This window comes from Carassius carassius, chromosome 24, assembly GCF_963082965.1.
Source record: "Carassius carassius chromosome 24, fCarCar2.1, whole genome shotgun sequence".
Taxonomy (NCBI): domain Eukaryota; kingdom Metazoa; phylum Chordata; class Actinopteri; order Cypriniformes; family Cyprinidae; genus Carassius; species Carassius carassius.
Window position 1 is genome coordinate 31,739,952 of NC_081778.1, and position 16,969 is coordinate 31,756,920.

The 16,969-nt window shown below is 36.2% G+C and overlaps 2 protein-coding genes across 2 annotated transcripts; both read left to right on the forward strand.

The window, feature by feature from the left end:
- Nucleotides 1–404: 404 nt before the first annotated feature.
- LOC132103777 (sphingomyelin phosphodiesterase 5-like) lies at nucleotides 405–6,733 on the forward strand. Its single transcript, XM_059508872.1, has 7 exons — nucleotides 405–2,146; nucleotides 3,187–3,262; nucleotides 3,647–3,787; nucleotides 3,885–3,974; nucleotides 4,725–4,788; nucleotides 4,865–5,024; nucleotides 6,617–6,733. Exons 1-7 carry the CDS (start codon nucleotides 1,139–1,141, stop codon nucleotides 6,731–6,733), a joined length of 1,656 nt encoding a protein of 551 aa, XP_059364855.1. The 5' UTR covers nucleotides 405–1,138.
- A 3,969-nt stretch (nucleotides 6,734–10,702) lies between these two features.
- nod1 (nucleotide-binding oligomerization domain containing 1) lies at nucleotides 10,703–16,744 on the forward strand. Its single transcript, XM_059508582.1, has 11 exons — nucleotides 10,703–10,991; nucleotides 11,790–11,964; nucleotides 12,165–13,968; nucleotides 14,079–14,162; nucleotides 14,243–14,326; nucleotides 14,769–14,852; nucleotides 15,044–15,127; nucleotides 15,230–15,313; nucleotides 15,393–15,476; nucleotides 15,915–15,998; nucleotides 16,447–16,744. Exons 1-11 carry the CDS (start codon nucleotides 10,818–10,820, stop codon nucleotides 16,517–16,519), a joined length of 2,814 nt encoding a protein of 937 aa, XP_059364565.1. The 5' UTR covers nucleotides 10,703–10,817; the 3' UTR covers nucleotides 16,520–16,744.
- The last annotated feature ends 225 nt before the right edge of the window (nucleotides 16,745–16,969 follow it).

Sequence of the window (16,969 nt, forward strand, 5' to 3'; positions counted from 1 at the left end):
CAGTTGATGATTGGATGTTGAGATGTGGGCGTGGCTCTCAAAAACAGAGGTGGGATTATATGAAAGAGATGAAATGTTTACTAGGCAACTGTTTTAGTTCAAGTAACGAAATTTTTTAGATTTTTTTTAGTGTTTTAATTTCCTAACATTACACTGCAAAAACGCAAGATTTGTTTGGTTTGTTTTTCTTTAGTCATTTTAATACTTCAAGTTCAACTAAAGATTTCCCTGGCAGCTAACTTGTTTTCAACTCGCATGCACTCTGGCCATTTTTGCACGATGCAGTTTATAAAATAATATTTTTTAGTCTTTTCCAGTCTGTATTGGATTCAGTGCGCAGCTAGCTACTTTCTTGTTTGTTTTCAAGCATCGGTTTCATGCATCTGCAGTAAAAGGATTTTTTTTTTTTCCTATTTAGGGCGCTAAAATTTTTCTTAAGTTTCACTTGGCAACAAGCTGAATTTTAAACAATTATTTACATTTATTTAAAGTGATTTTTAATGGTTTTAGTGAACCATAATAACCATGGTGTAGATGTCCACTCACTAGTTGATTAGATACATTTTAGGCAACGATTCACTCAACTCATGATTTGATTTACGTTTTATGATTCACGATTCGATTCACAATATTTTTTTTTCCCAAAATGAGATAAAAGTGACTTCTAAATAACAAAACTATACATAAAAAATATCAGCATGAAACAGAAACAGCAGACGAGCTGAACGAGACGCAGATTCACTCTCTGCCAGCAGGTGGCGTTTAAAGTATTTCCTTGGTTACTGCTGTAAACAAAGCAGCGCTGCACTTATGAACTTTAATATGCTTTATACAGAGGCAAGAGGAAAATAAAAAAAACGATCTAATTTTCTTAAGACAGTCAGTTCCCCTCAGACATACATTCATATAAACTACCCCTAATTGAATCGCGATTTGTTTAGCATCTCAACCGATTTGAATTATAACATTTTAATCAATTTTGATTTTGAATCGTTACATCTCTAATAAATGTGTAGCTTTTCACTTTCCCAACATTGCAAGTTTTTCACCGTATCTGTCATTTTGCTCCAGCGTTCCTGTGGTTATGTGGAGGATCTGAGATGAGAAGGTTTCTTCGGGAGGCACGTGGCGCTGAGGCATGTCTTTAAGAGAGTCTCCTTTCCCAAATTTCTTCCTGGAAGGTCTCCATGCCGTAGGATGGGGTCTGATCTTCCCTTGTTTCTGGCTCCTGGACCGTGTCCTCGCCATCTGCATCTCCACCAGTCTGGAGCGCATGTTGCGGCGCGAGATGGAGTGCTACCTCCACCCTCTTCAGGTCGTCTTCGGCTCCGTCTTCTTCTTCATCCTGTTCGTGATCTCCACGCCGTTCGCCCTTCTGGGGTTCGTGCTGTGGGCGCCGCTGCAGGCTGTACGCCGGCCGTTCGCGTATCATCATCAGGAGCAGATCATTCCCATGGAGGATCGCAATGCTAGATGGGAAGAAACGGGGAAAGTCAGTTTCGGGTTTTTGACAGGAAACTTGTGCATGCTTTCCGATGGCGTTGCACGCTTCAATAACATTGGGCACACGCAAAACCGCGCGGCGTACATCGGGAAAAGCATCGTGCAGGGTGTTACACGCCCTCACATCTGTATCTTTGTCGATTCTCCCAGCAGCTGTAGCACCATTACGCCATCCAGCAGTTTGATCCCGCAAGCGGCGCCATCCTCGTACGGATCCATAGATGTATCCGCGACCAATCCATTGGAAGATATTCGTGAAACCGACAACCTTCCCAAAACTAACTGCGTTCAGAACTGCAACCAGCACAAGGATCCGCCTCGGAGGCAATTCCGGGATGCAGATGTGCCGGTGGAAGTGTCCGCTCTGTTCCCGTCCTCCGTGGACGTTATGTGTTTCCAGGAGGTTTTCGATAAGCGAGCTGCTATGAAGCTCACACGGGCTCTTGGTCCACTCTACGGACACATCCTCTACGACGTCGGCGTCTACGCCTGCCAGCCTGCTGGAACATGCTCGTCTTTTAAGTTTTTTAACAGCGGTTTGTTCCTGGCTAGTCGCTATCCCGTGATGGAGGCTGAGTATCACTGCTTTCCCAATGGACGAGGAGAAGATGCTCTGGCTGCCAAAGGACTGCTCACTGTAAAGGTATGACATCTGATTTAAAGGGATAGCCTAGTTCATCAAAAATGAAAATTCTGTTAGGATTAAGGAGCCGTTCTTTTAAAGAATACAGTAGTTCACCCAAAAATGTAAATGAATCCATGATTTACTCACCCTCAAGCCATCCTAGGTATACACGACTGTCTTTTTAGACAAATCCATTTGGAGTTATGTTTAAAAAACATTCTGGCTCTTCCATGTTTTATAGTGGCAGTGAATTTGTTATTTTTCAATAGTCCAAAAGAAGTGCAATGAAGCAAGCACATCCATCCATCATCAAAAGTGTCCCACACGGCTCTGGGGTGAGTAAAGTCCTCCTGTCACGAATCGATGAGTTTTTATACAAAAAAAATCCTTATTTAAAAATGTATAAAGCGTTATCTCTAGATTGCGCTAACTGTTGTATGATCATTCATTCCGGCAGATGACGTAAAGTGAGAGAGCAAAACGAAACACCGGTCACGAATTAGAAGTACAAAACGAGGATTTATAAAGAAAAACGTGGACGTATTTCGATATAAAATCATGTCAAGTTGTTCCAGACCTAGAAAGCGAAATTCCCTGACAAATGTAACTTTGCTTTCGGTTTATTACTTAAAGGACACTTTAAGTACCTCATTGACACCACAGCAAAAACTACTAGCCTATCTAATAAAGTTTAAACATTGTTAATAAAATAAGAACATACATTACAAGCAGAGATCAATATAGTAGAAAAAAGTGAGGTCTAAAAGGGGTATTCAGTAACTCAAGATAGTTTTCACTATTTAGATTAATCTTTGTTAAAGCTGTTTTGTTGATTGATTATCATTAATGACACAGACAGGAGCAGGTATTTATAAACTGCTGTCCCTTTAAGACCAGCGTTCTTCAGAATATCTTCTTTCGCGTTCAACAGAAGAAAAAAACTCGTACAGAATTGGAACAAGTGGAGAGTGAGCAAATGATAACAGATTTTTGATCCAGAACGTTTTATATAAGGGTCGGAAACTAACAAGCTAAAAATTATTTTTTCTTTTCACAAGGTGGAAATCGGGTTACGAAAAGGAGAGAAGAAAATGGTCGGGTATATTAACTGCACTCACCTGCACGCTCCTGAAGGCAAGTGTTAAGATTCATTTACAGAAATAGTTTACATGAAAATGTAAAATTCTGTTTGTTTATTCCCCTTCATGTCATTCTAAATCGAGATCGACCGATAGTGGATTTTACCGATAACCGATTAATCAACCGATATTTTTTTTAAATGAATTCTGAATGAAATCTAAAATAGTGCTGGAATATAAAACGGTAATTATAAACCATGAAAATGTACTGGAACAGCATGAGGATGAATAAATAAAGCCAAATATGGATTTTTTTTGGAATTGCAATGATGCATTCAAATAATTCTGAAAAGCTGCACTTGTTAAGAGTTGCAATGATGAATTTAAATAATTGCATTTCTTTATTATTATTTATTATATGCACGTGTTTGCTGCTCAGGGGATGGAGCCATTCGCTTCGAGCAGCTGAACATGTTGACCAAATGGATCAATGAGTTCCAGGCAGTGACCAGACGAGAAGATGAGATGGTGATGTTTGATGTGCTCTGTGGAGACTTTAACTTTGACAACTGCTCTTCTGGTACACACACACACACTGCACATCTCTAGTACAGAGCAGTGTTTATGCAGAGGTCATTCAGAGACAAACAGCCTCATTAATGTCTGTGTGTTTTCAGGAGACAGGTTGGAGCAAAGCCACCGTGTGTTTGAGGACTATACGGACCCCTGCAGAGCCGGAGCCGGGAGAGAGAAGCCCTGGGTCATCGGTAACACCCACAATTAATGCTTGTTTGCATCCCAATGCACTTTGGGGAAAGAAAAGTTTCTGTTTCTGTTCCTAAGCTGATGTTATGTAGTTGAATAAAAACTTACGGTGGTTTCATTTTTTTATTAATATTATTTAATTTTTGTTATTATTATTATTTTAGAATTTACTTATTTTACATTTTTGGTTAGATATGACTGTTAGAAATGTGTTGTTTTTATTTAAAAATAGCTTAGTTTAGTTATTTCAAAAAACTAAAACTAAAATGTAAATAAACAATACAATTAAAACAATGAAGATGCGTACGATAAAACAAATTATAATTTTAATAAAGACTTTTTTTTAAAATTACAAAAACTATTTTTTTTTACCTCAAATTAAGATGGCAGAAAATGTATAACTATTTTAAAAAATAATAATAAAAACTATTATAAATGATAGTAAAATGGCATGTTGTTGGTGTTTTTTATTTTTATTTTTTTAAATTTAAAAAAAAAAAAAAATTTATGGATTTAATTTGTTTAGATTTTTGAAATTGTAAACTTTAAGAGGATGTTGTTTTTTATTAATTAATTAAATTTAATTTAATAAATGTTTTCAATATAAAAATTCAGTTTGTGTATCAAGATGTTTTTTTCCCCCCTAGTTTTGTTTTCACATTAAAATGTAATTACAATTAAAAATGATCTTATATTGTGAAATTCCAAATATAAGTATTTAAACAGGACACTTGTGATGGTTTTGTTTGTAGGAACCGTGTTGGAGCAGTCGACGCTCTATGATGAGAACGTAAGGACACCAGACAGCCTTCAGCGGTGAGATCTTTTCATCTGTTGATAGATGAAGGTTTCTGTGTTCTGTGATCTGATGGATGTCTGATGGTCTCTGCAGGACTCTGGAGACTGAAGACCTGCGTAAGGACTATATTTGTCCTCCGAGGGCAGTCGAAGGTGTTCCTCTGGTCTGTCCTGAGCCTGATGAGCCCTGGACGGGACGCCGAATCGATTACCTTCTGTATCGAGAGAGCTCAGTCTCCAGTCACGGCAAAACTGTGCGTTTCCTGATCATAGCCTTCTTCCTGTGCTTTAATGCTGAGTTTGTAACACTTTACAGTGAGCTTCATGTTAGTTAATGCATAAACTTATAACACGCAATGCATTTGGTGTTGGATAATACAAAATTACTAACTAAAAAAAAAAAAAGTTACGGAAAGTTATGGAATTGTATTTCATTAAGATTAATGATCGCTCATGTTTACTTCAGTGAAACTTAAACTGGAAAAGTATATATAAAAATAATTCTAAATATTAATAAATATTATAAAAGACATTTAAAAACGAATAAAAATGACAAGCAAACAAAATAAAATTACAAAAATTAACTGAAATTAAAATGTAAAAAATAAATAAATTAACAAATGCAACTTTTGATGGTAATGATATAGAAGTAATTGTTGGAAATTAATTAAACTAAGATTAATAAATGCTTCAGAGGTATTTTTTCATGTTAACTTTAAAATAAAAACCGATTAAAACTAATTTGAGAGATGGAAAAATACTACATAGACATTAAAAAAACATTAAAAAAAGACAAAAACAGCAATAAAAAAAACTAAAACTAACTTAAATTCAAAATAAAAAAGGAAAATATAATAATAATAATAATAATTAAAAGAAAATAATAAATAAATAATCATATTCACAAACTCAATGTTTGAAGCTAATGAAATATTAGTAATTGTTGGAATTGAATTTAATTAAGATTAATAACGGCTTTAAAAGTATTTTTTATTGATGGCTCATGTTTACTTCAGTGAAAAAAAAAACAAAAAAACAAAAACAAATATATATATATATATATATATATATATATAAACTAATTGAAAATATTAATAAATATTATAAAGACATTTAATAAGTAATAAAAATGACAAGCACACAATTAACTAAAACTTTTACTGAAATTAAAATAAAAAGGAAAAAATATACAACTTTTTGATTTTAATAATCTAACAGTAATTGATGAATAAATGCTTCAGAAGTATGTTTCATGTTTACTTTAAAATAAAAACAGATTAAAGCTACTTCTAAATATGAAAAAAATGCCACATAGACATTTAAAAACAATGAAAATGACAAATTATAAAAAACTCAAAATGAAAGACATAAAAAGTTTAAACTTAATAATAATCTTAACAGATACTTTTACTGTAAATATTGAAATAGACAAAAGCTATAATGTATTTTTACAAGCATTGTTAGATATAATATTAACTAATGTAATTAAAGGATTAGTTCACGTCCAGATTAAAAATGTCCTGGTTTTTCTCTCCCTCATGCTTCAGAGATCTTCATGTCTTTCTATTGCCAAGAAATGAAGGTTTTTGAGGATAACATTCCAGGATTGTTCTCCATATAATGAACTTCAAGTGGCTTGAAGCTCTAGCCGAGGAATAAGAGTCTCATCTAGAGAAACCATCGCTCATTTTCTGAAAACAAGTAACATGTATATATTTTTGAACCCCAGATGAGACTCGTGTAGAGCTCTTTGAAGCTGCACTGGACTCTGAAGGAAGTGATTAATCCTGTAACTGATGCAGTAAAGTGTCTCTGTTCAGATGAAATGATGTGCTGTGTGTTTCAGGAGCTAGAGGAGTTGATGTACGTCACACAGCTGGCTGGACTGACCGATCACGTTCCTCTGGCCTTCAGACTCTGTGTGTCTCTGGATCCACAGCCGACGGACGCAAGCCTGCTTTAGTGCACCAGACTGAACACACTTTAGCACACGATGTCTGTTAGAAAGGCACCAAATGCTTTCAGTGCTAGTTCTTCCTCACTTCCACTCATTCCAAAGCTGACAGAAGAAAGTTAAAAAAGTGCTTGAGAAACACCAGATATCAGTGTATGATCGAAGCTATAGTTCTGACACGGTTTCCTACGCATCCAGATTTCACACACATGCAATGCATTCTGTTGTTGTGGTTTTGTTTGATGTTTTTTTTTCACAGACATGGTTTTGCAAATGTATTTTAATAAAAGCTTAGAATGTTTTTTTGCGTTCTTTGACTTTTTTGGGGGGTTTCCTGCATTTTTCTGTGAAAAGTTATTATTATTATTATTGTATTTTCTGATCTTGAACCAGAACACAAAACACAACACCTGGCAAAGAGATTTTAAAGCATGCTTTATTTTATTATCAGAAATAGTAAATGCATATTAAATTTTACATTGAAATTTTAATGTATTTATTAATTATTATTTTATCATTATAAATTATTATTTTAATTTTTTTTAAATAAGATTTATATATAATACACATATATTTTTAATTTAACAGAATAATCAGACACAAACATATTAGATGGGACTTTTATTACAGCTCGGGACTTTTATCGGTCCTTCAGAGGTCGTTTCTGGTCTTTTTTAAAGTTCACTTAATTCACTTCTGACACTCACCTTTGACCCCTGAAGTCTGTGAATGATGTCTGCGGCTCTGTCTCAAATCCTAGCGAGCTGTCTAGACAGCATGTTATTTCTCAAAATTTGATTTAAGTGGACAGCTTGTTGTGTTTTGAGACACAGATTTTCTCAAACTAATAGTAAAAATGTTGAGGAAATTATAAAAAAAAAATAATAATAATAAATGCCAAAGTCATGCAGAATATATTTCCTATTATTATAATTAATAATAAAATCCAGAAAAATGTAAAAGCAACTAAAAAAAAATGCATCATTATAAAAAAAATAAATACAGAAAAAAAATATAAATTCCAAAATCATACAGACAATAATATATATATATATATATATATATATATATATATATATATATATATATATATATATATAAAATAACAGATATAATGTTTCCTATCATTATAACTAATAATAAATAAAAAAAAAGGTCAAAACAAATTATTTTTAAAAAATACATAAGGGAGGTTAATCGATATAAACTGCAAGCAATTTAGAAAAAACTGTCACGATAAAGAGATGATTTCTATATATATATATATATATATATATTATTCTATGCTTGTCAGGTAATTCAGACTTATTTTTTTCCCAATTATGAGTTTATTTTTTGCTGTAGTTCTGAGTTTATATCTCACAGTTTGAATGTTTTTCTCTTTTGAATTTTTAATTATGTTTCACCACATTCAATACAGAAAACAGTCACTTCCAACTTGGAAAAGTGCAATGGAAAACCAATTGTCCAACCTGAAAATGCACAATTCCACCAGCGTTTGACATGGTTGAATTAATTAAAGCAATGGCTCTGCCAAAAATAAACCTGGATAAATGAACAGTTTATTGTAGCCATTGATTTCCATAGTATTTTTATCCCTTGCATTTCACCAGCATCAGAAATTGCACCATTGATGTAACCGGAGAAGTTCAAGTAAATGCGCTAGATAGCTGTGCACATTTATTAGATTTTTGTGTTCATCTGCTGCTCCCATTTGCTCTTTTTACGATCAGATACAACAATCATTCATTAAATATTTATTACAATATACACTGATAAATCTTTAATCCACTTCAATGGTAAAACTGCTCTGAATGATTCAAACTCGTAACTTGGATGATTCAGTTCAAACGATTCAAAAGAGTCATTCATTTTCGAATTTCGACATCGCATGTAATGATTTTATTTATTTTTATTAAACAATACAAACATGTTCCCAAGGTAATACAATTACAACTTAAGACACAAAAGATGAATATAAAGAGAGAAAAAAAGTCTCCCCTTTTTGTTGGGTTCATCATTACAGATTTCCTAATATAGTGAGTTTTATTTTTCCAAACAAAATTCTTTAACATGCTATCAATTCTTTTTAATGTTCCTTTAATCAACTTCCAAGGAAAGAGCAGCATGAGTCAGTCAAGACAATCCGCTTGTAATGATTTTGAAAGCACTTATAATGATGGGTGAAACGAATTAGTTAAAATGATTCACGGTTTCGAAGGGCTCTAATCGGACTGAGTAGCGAATCATTTGATTCAGATCTGAACTAATTCGATTCAGTTCGGGACTTCGGAGCGCGAATCTTTTGATTTAAAGCAGAACTTCGGAGATGACTCGTGAATCATTTTGTGAATCGAATGATTCGGATCAGGTTTGCGAAACATTATACAGGGTTCGTTTCCCAAAAGCATAGGCTAGTTGCTAACTAAGTTAGCACCTTTGTTGGTTGCAATAAATTTCCGATTGCCAACCAGGTTAGCTACTATGCTTTTGGGAAACGCACCACAGATCCGGACTTGGGAGCCCAAATTGCTGATTTAAAAAAAAAAATATATATATATATATATATATATATATATATAAGAGTAAAAATTATAAGAGTAGAGAACATAACACCATTAAGGCTGTACAGTAATAAAAACAAAAATAAAAATTTCTTAAGAAAATTAACCATTAAAATAAAAGTGTATGAAGTTTTGACTGTTTTAGGATTAACAGAACTTTGGATAGTTTTATAGACTTGTCTAGATCTTTGAATAAAGAAAAGACAGGTTAAGAGACAGATTTGTATGTAGGCATATGAGAAATTAGCTTGCTGGAAACAGAAATGAAATTATATTTTCCTATATTCTATTCTAAGTAGTCAAACAATCCAAAGAAAACATCCTCAAAATGGAAAGTAAAGTCATTTAATCGCCTAAAATATAAAATGTGAAAGTTTTTATATTTAATGTGAATAATGTTTTTCATTATTCTAAGAATGCTAAAATGTCCACAAATGTTTTTGCGTTTAGATAATTATTTAAAGATTACAAAAAAAACAAAAATGTATTGAAAAATTTTATCGAGTCACATTAGGCTACTCCATAAATGATTTGTCTTAACACTTATCCCTTACAACACAAGGACATCACAGAGACCTCTATATGACGTCTGCAAGACGTATTGTTTTTAGAGTATTTGCTCATCTGCATTACATCAATAGGACGTTTCCTATCACATGTTACTACGACGTTCAGAAGATGTCTATAAGATGTTTGTGATTTAGAATGCGTGTAAAACTGACACCTTAAAGACGTCTGCACACAGCAGATGTTTTCCAGATGAAGCAATCTTTAACAGACCTCTTGCAGACATATCTGTGCTATCTGGCTCACAACCTTTCAAGGAAACGTCTCACGACTTTCACAACGTTTTTAAAAGTCATATCTCAGATTGCACACGTTTACGTCTGCAAGATGTCTGTTAAAGATTGCTTCATAAACATCTAAACGTGTATTTGAGCAAACACTCTAAAAATACTCTTGCAGATGTAAATGCGACGCCAAATAGACGTCTCCGTGATGTACGCGTGCTATCAGGGGGATTGCTTTTAAAGAACATTAAGAAAATATTCTGTTTGTTGGACGTTAAATGAGATGTTTTATTGGAATTGTTTCATGTTAAATGTTTAATTCCCAAGAAGTTCCTCATAAAATGCATATAAACTGCAGGCTCGTTGAATTGTTTTATTCCTCTGACCTCGCACTCAAACAAGCTTTGCACGGCAGAAACGATCATATCCAGGGTGTTTTCACCAATCCGGGTCAGATTTCATGTTGGTTTCACTTCCTAGTTGACATGGAAGGTGCGGAACCAGGCGAACTACATTCGGTCACTCCTCCGCAGATTCCGACGCTTTCGTTTTCATGTCGAAAATGGCTCAAATTTATTAAAATATAATATATGGTAATTGCAGAACTCGATCTCGCTTGATTCCCGGCCTCGGACACCGACACTGACCCGACTCCCGGCCGCCCGTCGGTGAAGCGCCCGGGCTGAATGCATCTTCACTAGGGCTGATGGTCTGGTGTTGAGCAGGTTCTGCTGTGAAATGGGCTCTTACAAGAGTGAGGGCTCTCACCTGAAGCTGCTGACTTCACACAGAGAGCTGCTGGTGGAGCGGGTGAAGAACACGCAGTGCATTCTGGACAATCTCCAGATGAACGGCTTCATCTGCACCGAAGACATCGAGATCATACACCGCAGCAGCACCAAAACTGACCAGGTACAGCAATAACCCCAGAAATGCTTTAAGATGCATGAACATGCCTGTCGTTAGGTAGATTATTACATATATCAGTAGCCTACAACTATCTCTGTACCATGCTACATACCTGTTATAAAAACTTCTAAAAATAGGTTATATAAGAAATATATGAATTTACTGTACCTTCCACAAATCCTTAATCAGAACAGAAAGTCTTAAATTCATAGCCATGGCATTAAATGTTGTATGCATTGCTAACATTGAATATCTTCCACTGTATTTTTTTTTAACTTGATTTCCATAATCTTAAATCAAGTTACATTTACTTTAGTTTTTCCGAGAAACGGATCCAAATGAAGTGAGTTTAAGCTTAAAACAAGAACTAATATTCGCCAATGTGGTCAGAAAACCTTGTTTTTGTCCCTTTCAGTTAAGCTGATTTCTAGTAGGTTGTGCGCAGATATTTGTTAGTTTTTTGTTTCTCAAGTAAATGCATCTTGGTAAACAAAACAAAAAAAATCTGATATTTGCATTGGAAAAAAAATTGCAGTGTGATCAGAAGCTACAATAAAAGTTATTTCCATATCCTAGTTTTTCCAAATTCTACAGGCAGATTTCTTTCTTTATTTTTTTTGTAAATAGAGGTTATAGTAATAGAGGTTAGTTTAAAAAAAGCTTTATAGTGCCGCTCACTCAACTCTTTGTGTCTAGCTTTGGTCTTAAAATATCTTCTGTTAAAATGTACAATTTTATGTTTTACATAAATACACAATATATTTCACAGTTAATCAACTCACCTCATTTTCGGACATGCAGGTTCGCAAAATCTTGGAGCTTGTTCAGAGTAAAGGAGAGGAGTGCTCTGCGTATTTCATACACGTTCTTCATGAAGCATACGACGCTTACATTGATCTGCGGCCTTGGTTTGAAGAAATTCGGTATACGCCATTAGACACTATTAGTGTCATACCAGTGGTGAACACAGACCCGAGTGAGTAGTTTAATTTAAAATGACATATAACATTTTAGAAACATGGAAAACATGAAAAGAATAGTCCAGATCAATGTTCATAATAAAAAAAAAATGTTTTAGTCAGATTTTTATTTGGCATGCCATACTGTAGGACACTATACTTATGCACTTGAATATTTAATGAGAATATTCCACTGAATGTTTTTGCATCTTTGCAGTTAGCAAGTACTGTGAGAAGCTCAGATATGAGCTGGGAAGAGACACTCAGTTCATCACATCGTACTCGAAGAGCGAGGAGACGCCGCTGGAGGATCTTTACACGGACACTCAGATGGAGCTCCTGAACGATAGAGGTGAGAGTTTAGGATACTTACAGAGTCTGGATGAGCTTTTGGGAGACCAGGGAGTCTTCAACTCGCAGGCGGAGACCATCTTCATCACCGGCGACGCTGGCGTCGGCAAATCCATCGTTCTTCAGAAACTCCAGAATCTGTGGTCCAGAAGGGAGCTGAAGACTCACGCCAAGTTCTTCTTCAAGTTCAGATGCAGGATGTTTAGCGCCTTTAAAGAGACCGATGAGATCTCGCTGAAGGATCTGATCTTTAAACACAACTGCTATCCGGACAGCGACGTCGATAACGAGGTCTTCACCTACATCTTACGGTTCCCGGAGACGGTGCTTTTCACCTTTGACGGATACGATGAAATCCAAACGGATTTCGATTTGGATAACGTGCCGGAAACGGTTTCCCCGGAAGAAAAGACCCGTCCACTTTTGCTTCTCATGAATCTGCTTTGCGGAAAATTGCTCAAAGGTTCCTGGAAGATTCTGACTGCACGAAGTGGCACCGAGATCCAAAGCAGAGTGATCTGGAAGAAAGTCTATTTGAAGGGATTCTCCCCTGAACACCTGAAGAAGTACACAGCTTTGCATTTCCCAGAGAAGGAACACAGGACAATGGTGACCGATCAACTGGACGCCAACCCTCACCTCTGCGGTCTTTGCTCTGTCCCGTTGTTCAGCTGGATCATCCTCAAGAGCTTCAAGCATCTTCATTCGGTTTATGACAACTTTGAGTTGCCGGATTCTTGCATTACGCTCACAAACGTCTTCTTGCTTCTTTCCGAGGTCTTTCTTGGACACTCGACTGCACGTCCTGGTCTTTTAAAAGGGAGTACGAGGTGTCCTGCGGAGACTTTTAAAAATGGAGAGCGTAAGCTTGCGGCCTTCGCTCGACTGGCCTTGAACGGTCTCCAACGAGGAGGACTTGTGTTCAGCATTGAGGAAGTGACATCCTGTGGATTAGAAGATGAAATCCTTCAGTTTGGGTTTCTGAGGCCTGCTTCTCATTACGATGGATGCGGAGGCTCTGCAACCTTCGAGTTTCTCCACGAGACCCTCCAGGCCTTCTTAGCGGCGTTTGCATTGGTGCTGGACTCCAAAATCACTCCTGAATCTATTTTAAGTTTCTTCTCCAAATGCGAATACAAGAGGTCGTCGCATTTCTCCTGCTTGCCTTGCTTGAGAAAGTCGAGACCTAGAGATAAAGACCCTTTTCAAACCAACTTCCAGTTCACCAATTTATTCCTGTGTGGCCTCTTGTCCAAACCCAACGCGGCACTCCTGGAGCATCTCGTTCCTCCAGCATCATTGAAACAGAAGCGCAAGATACTAAAGTCGTATCTGTCCAACAGCGTGAGGACGCATCTTAAAGGCCTTCCTCGATATCCATCCACAGACATTGAGGGCGACAAGGTGCATGCAATGCCAAACTTCTTGTGGATGCTGCGGTGCATATTTGAGACAAACAGCGAGGACATTGCAAAGATGACGGCCAACGGCATATCGGCGGATTACATTAAGATCGCCTTCTGTAACATTTACTCGGCCGACTGCAGTGCGTTGAACTTTGTCCTCCACCACCGTAGGAAGCACCTGGGGGTCGACATGGACAATAACAACATCAACGATTATGGCGTGAAGCAACTGAGACCGTCCTTCAGCAAAATGACCGTAATAAGGTAAGAAAAGCCAGACAGGGGTTGGCTTTCCCCTAAACTAGAACTACTCAAAACTAATGGAATTACTAGGAGACTGAACAACAAATTAAGTTCCCACCTTTGTTTTCCAGATTTTGCGTGAATCAGCTGACGGACAGCAGTATTGAGGTTCTGGCAGAGGAACTTATCAGACACAAAGTCATTAAGGTCTTGGGGTGCGTTCATCCATTCATCTTCATTGTGTCGTTGGGTTTTATATAGACTTCATTCAATCCTCTTTTCTTTGCACTTTCAGGCTTTACAAAAACTACATCACTGATGTTGGAGCCAAACTAGTAGCGAAGATCATTGAAGAATGTCCACACTTGAAGGTCGTTAAGTAGGTATCTCGTCATTGCATGTTGCTAATAGAAGAATCTTTAACTAATAACATTCCCCGTGATAAGAGGACATGGTGCACGATTTGGAGAGATTTATGATTTTGTATGCATGCACATCTATTTTAAAGATGTTTTACACATTAAAAATCCATTGCTCTAAAAAATCATTACTGACAAAACCACGTGTTCAACATTTGTACTTCTAAACCCGTCATTGAATTGTTTTGGAGCATTTAGCAAGTGTGTTTTGATTTGACTGCAGCTTATAAAACATTCCTCTGGTGTGTGCATGGTTTTATTGATGGAATTAAAAATAGTTTGCAATACCTTCCAGACGATGCACACTTTAAAAACGACCTGTAAGGATAAGGATATATAGATGCATAATTCATCAGTTGTCACTTTAGATTAATTGTATACATTTGTTTGTGCTTCCCATAGGCTTGGCTGCAACAACATCACAGGTGTGGGTGGGAAATACCTTGCCAGTGCAATTCACAAGAGCAAATCTATCTTTGATGTAGGGTAAGAACATGTACAGGAGCATTTAAACCCAGGCTTTTAACTTATATCGCCATAATATCATACAATACTGCTCTTTTTTTAATGCATGTTTTTTCTTTGGAATTCCTGTTTTGAGGGTTTTAAACTGAATTGTAGAGAAATGATCAAAAACTATGGTAAAGGTTTGGTGAAACTAAATTAATTGCTTGCAGAATGTGGGGAAACACCATCGGTGACGAGGGCGCAGATGCATTTGCAGAGGCTTTGAAGAATCACCCAAGCCTGACCAATCTCAGGTAAGTCTGGCCTCATCAAATGAATCTCCTGTGTCCATTATGAGAAATTCAACTAAGATAAAGATCGAGCAATCGGAGATTGATCATTTCAATGTCGTTTAGTCTCTCTGCCAATGGCATAACGTCTCACGGTGGAAGAAGTCTGGCAAAAGCACTGAAGGAAAACAAAAGCCTTCACATCTTCTGGTACGACTGAATTTCATATTTTCTCATGCATGTGAAAATACAAAGATTTTCATTCTTATTTAATGTGGTTATTTTTCAGGTTGATACAGAACAAAATCTCTGATGATGCAGCGTCAGACTTTGCTGATGCCTTCAGATCCAACTCTGCTCTGACGCATCTGATGTACGAGCGATTATTCCTCATTATTTCAGCAATGCACAGTAATATCTAATTTACATATGGTGCATGCTAATTTTGCCATACATTTAGTTTATAGCATTCACTTTGTGCATAAACAAGTGCAATCTTTTTGCTGCATCTTGCATGCTTTGCTTGACAAATTTTATGGATATGCACTGTAGCCTACGGCCATTATCGTATGTGGACAACATTCAATTTAGTGACTCAAAAATCACTCAGTAAGCTAAATGCATGTCTTCTGAAAATGCCAAACATTGGTTACACATACCTGAGATCTTCACCTGTGTGCTGTAAGACAACTAAACATACACAATGCTTGGTAATTTATTAACTATTAGATAAGGATATGGTTTATCTTTTTGATGAATGCGTATAAAATTTGATCAAAAATTATTATGATAATAATCCAACTCTCTATAGGCTAATAGAAAACGCGTTCACCATTCAAGGAGCCAAAGAGATGTCTGAAGGCCTGACTAACAACACTACACTGAAGGAAGTCAAGTAAGATCTGCGATTTGATCCAAAAACTAGAGTTTGCATCATTTTAATGGCATAAAAGCTGTAATAGAAGATTATTCAGTTTCTCCAGATTTTAAAGCGTTGCATTACTCTTTGCAATGAAGTACAATCTCATAATGCATTGCAACAAGCATGTCAAACATGCCAAAGAAAAGTAGTGATAAAATGCTCTGCATAATACAACACAAATCAACTATTTTACGCAGTATTGGGGTGTGCAATGTATTTCATCACATCAACTTGCAAACTATATTGAGTTGAGTATCATCTCAATGCAGATCGATCCAAATCGCTCACTAATTAGGTCTCTTACTAGGCAGCTCACTAGGTTTTGGAACAGAGCCCTAGTTTTCCCTTTTAACTAACCTTACGTGAGCAGATCAGGTCTTCCATTTTTTACACATTTCCACATTTTCTGGTTTGTTCACAGCATTAAAGGAAGCCGGGTTTCTGAAGAAGAAGAACAACTCTATGAGGGTGACAAGCGGCTTCGCTTCCACTGAGAAGAAACATTAAAACACGTGATTTGAGAAAAAAAAAACCTGTGAGAAAAGGAAGTTGGTGTAATGCCACAGACACTGGTTTACTTCAGAATCAGAAGAACCACTGTAAAGGCAAAACCCATTTAAGACTTTCAGATTTATTACTGCGCGAGATTGTCGAGTGAATCTCTTTATAGTTAATAGATCGGCTGGGAATGACAAAAGCAAGTAAGTTAATCAATGCACAAGTTAGGTGCATCCCTACTTTTTATACATTTCATTTTAGAAGTATTTTTTTAATGCACTGCATGATCTCGTGAATAATTGTACTATACATTTCGTTCATTGTTACACCTTCAGAAAGTAAAATGCATTGACACACAACAAACAAACCAGGAACATGACAAAAGAATCTGCAAATGCATTTGGTTACAATTATTTCTGAAAAGATATAATGCATTACATTACACA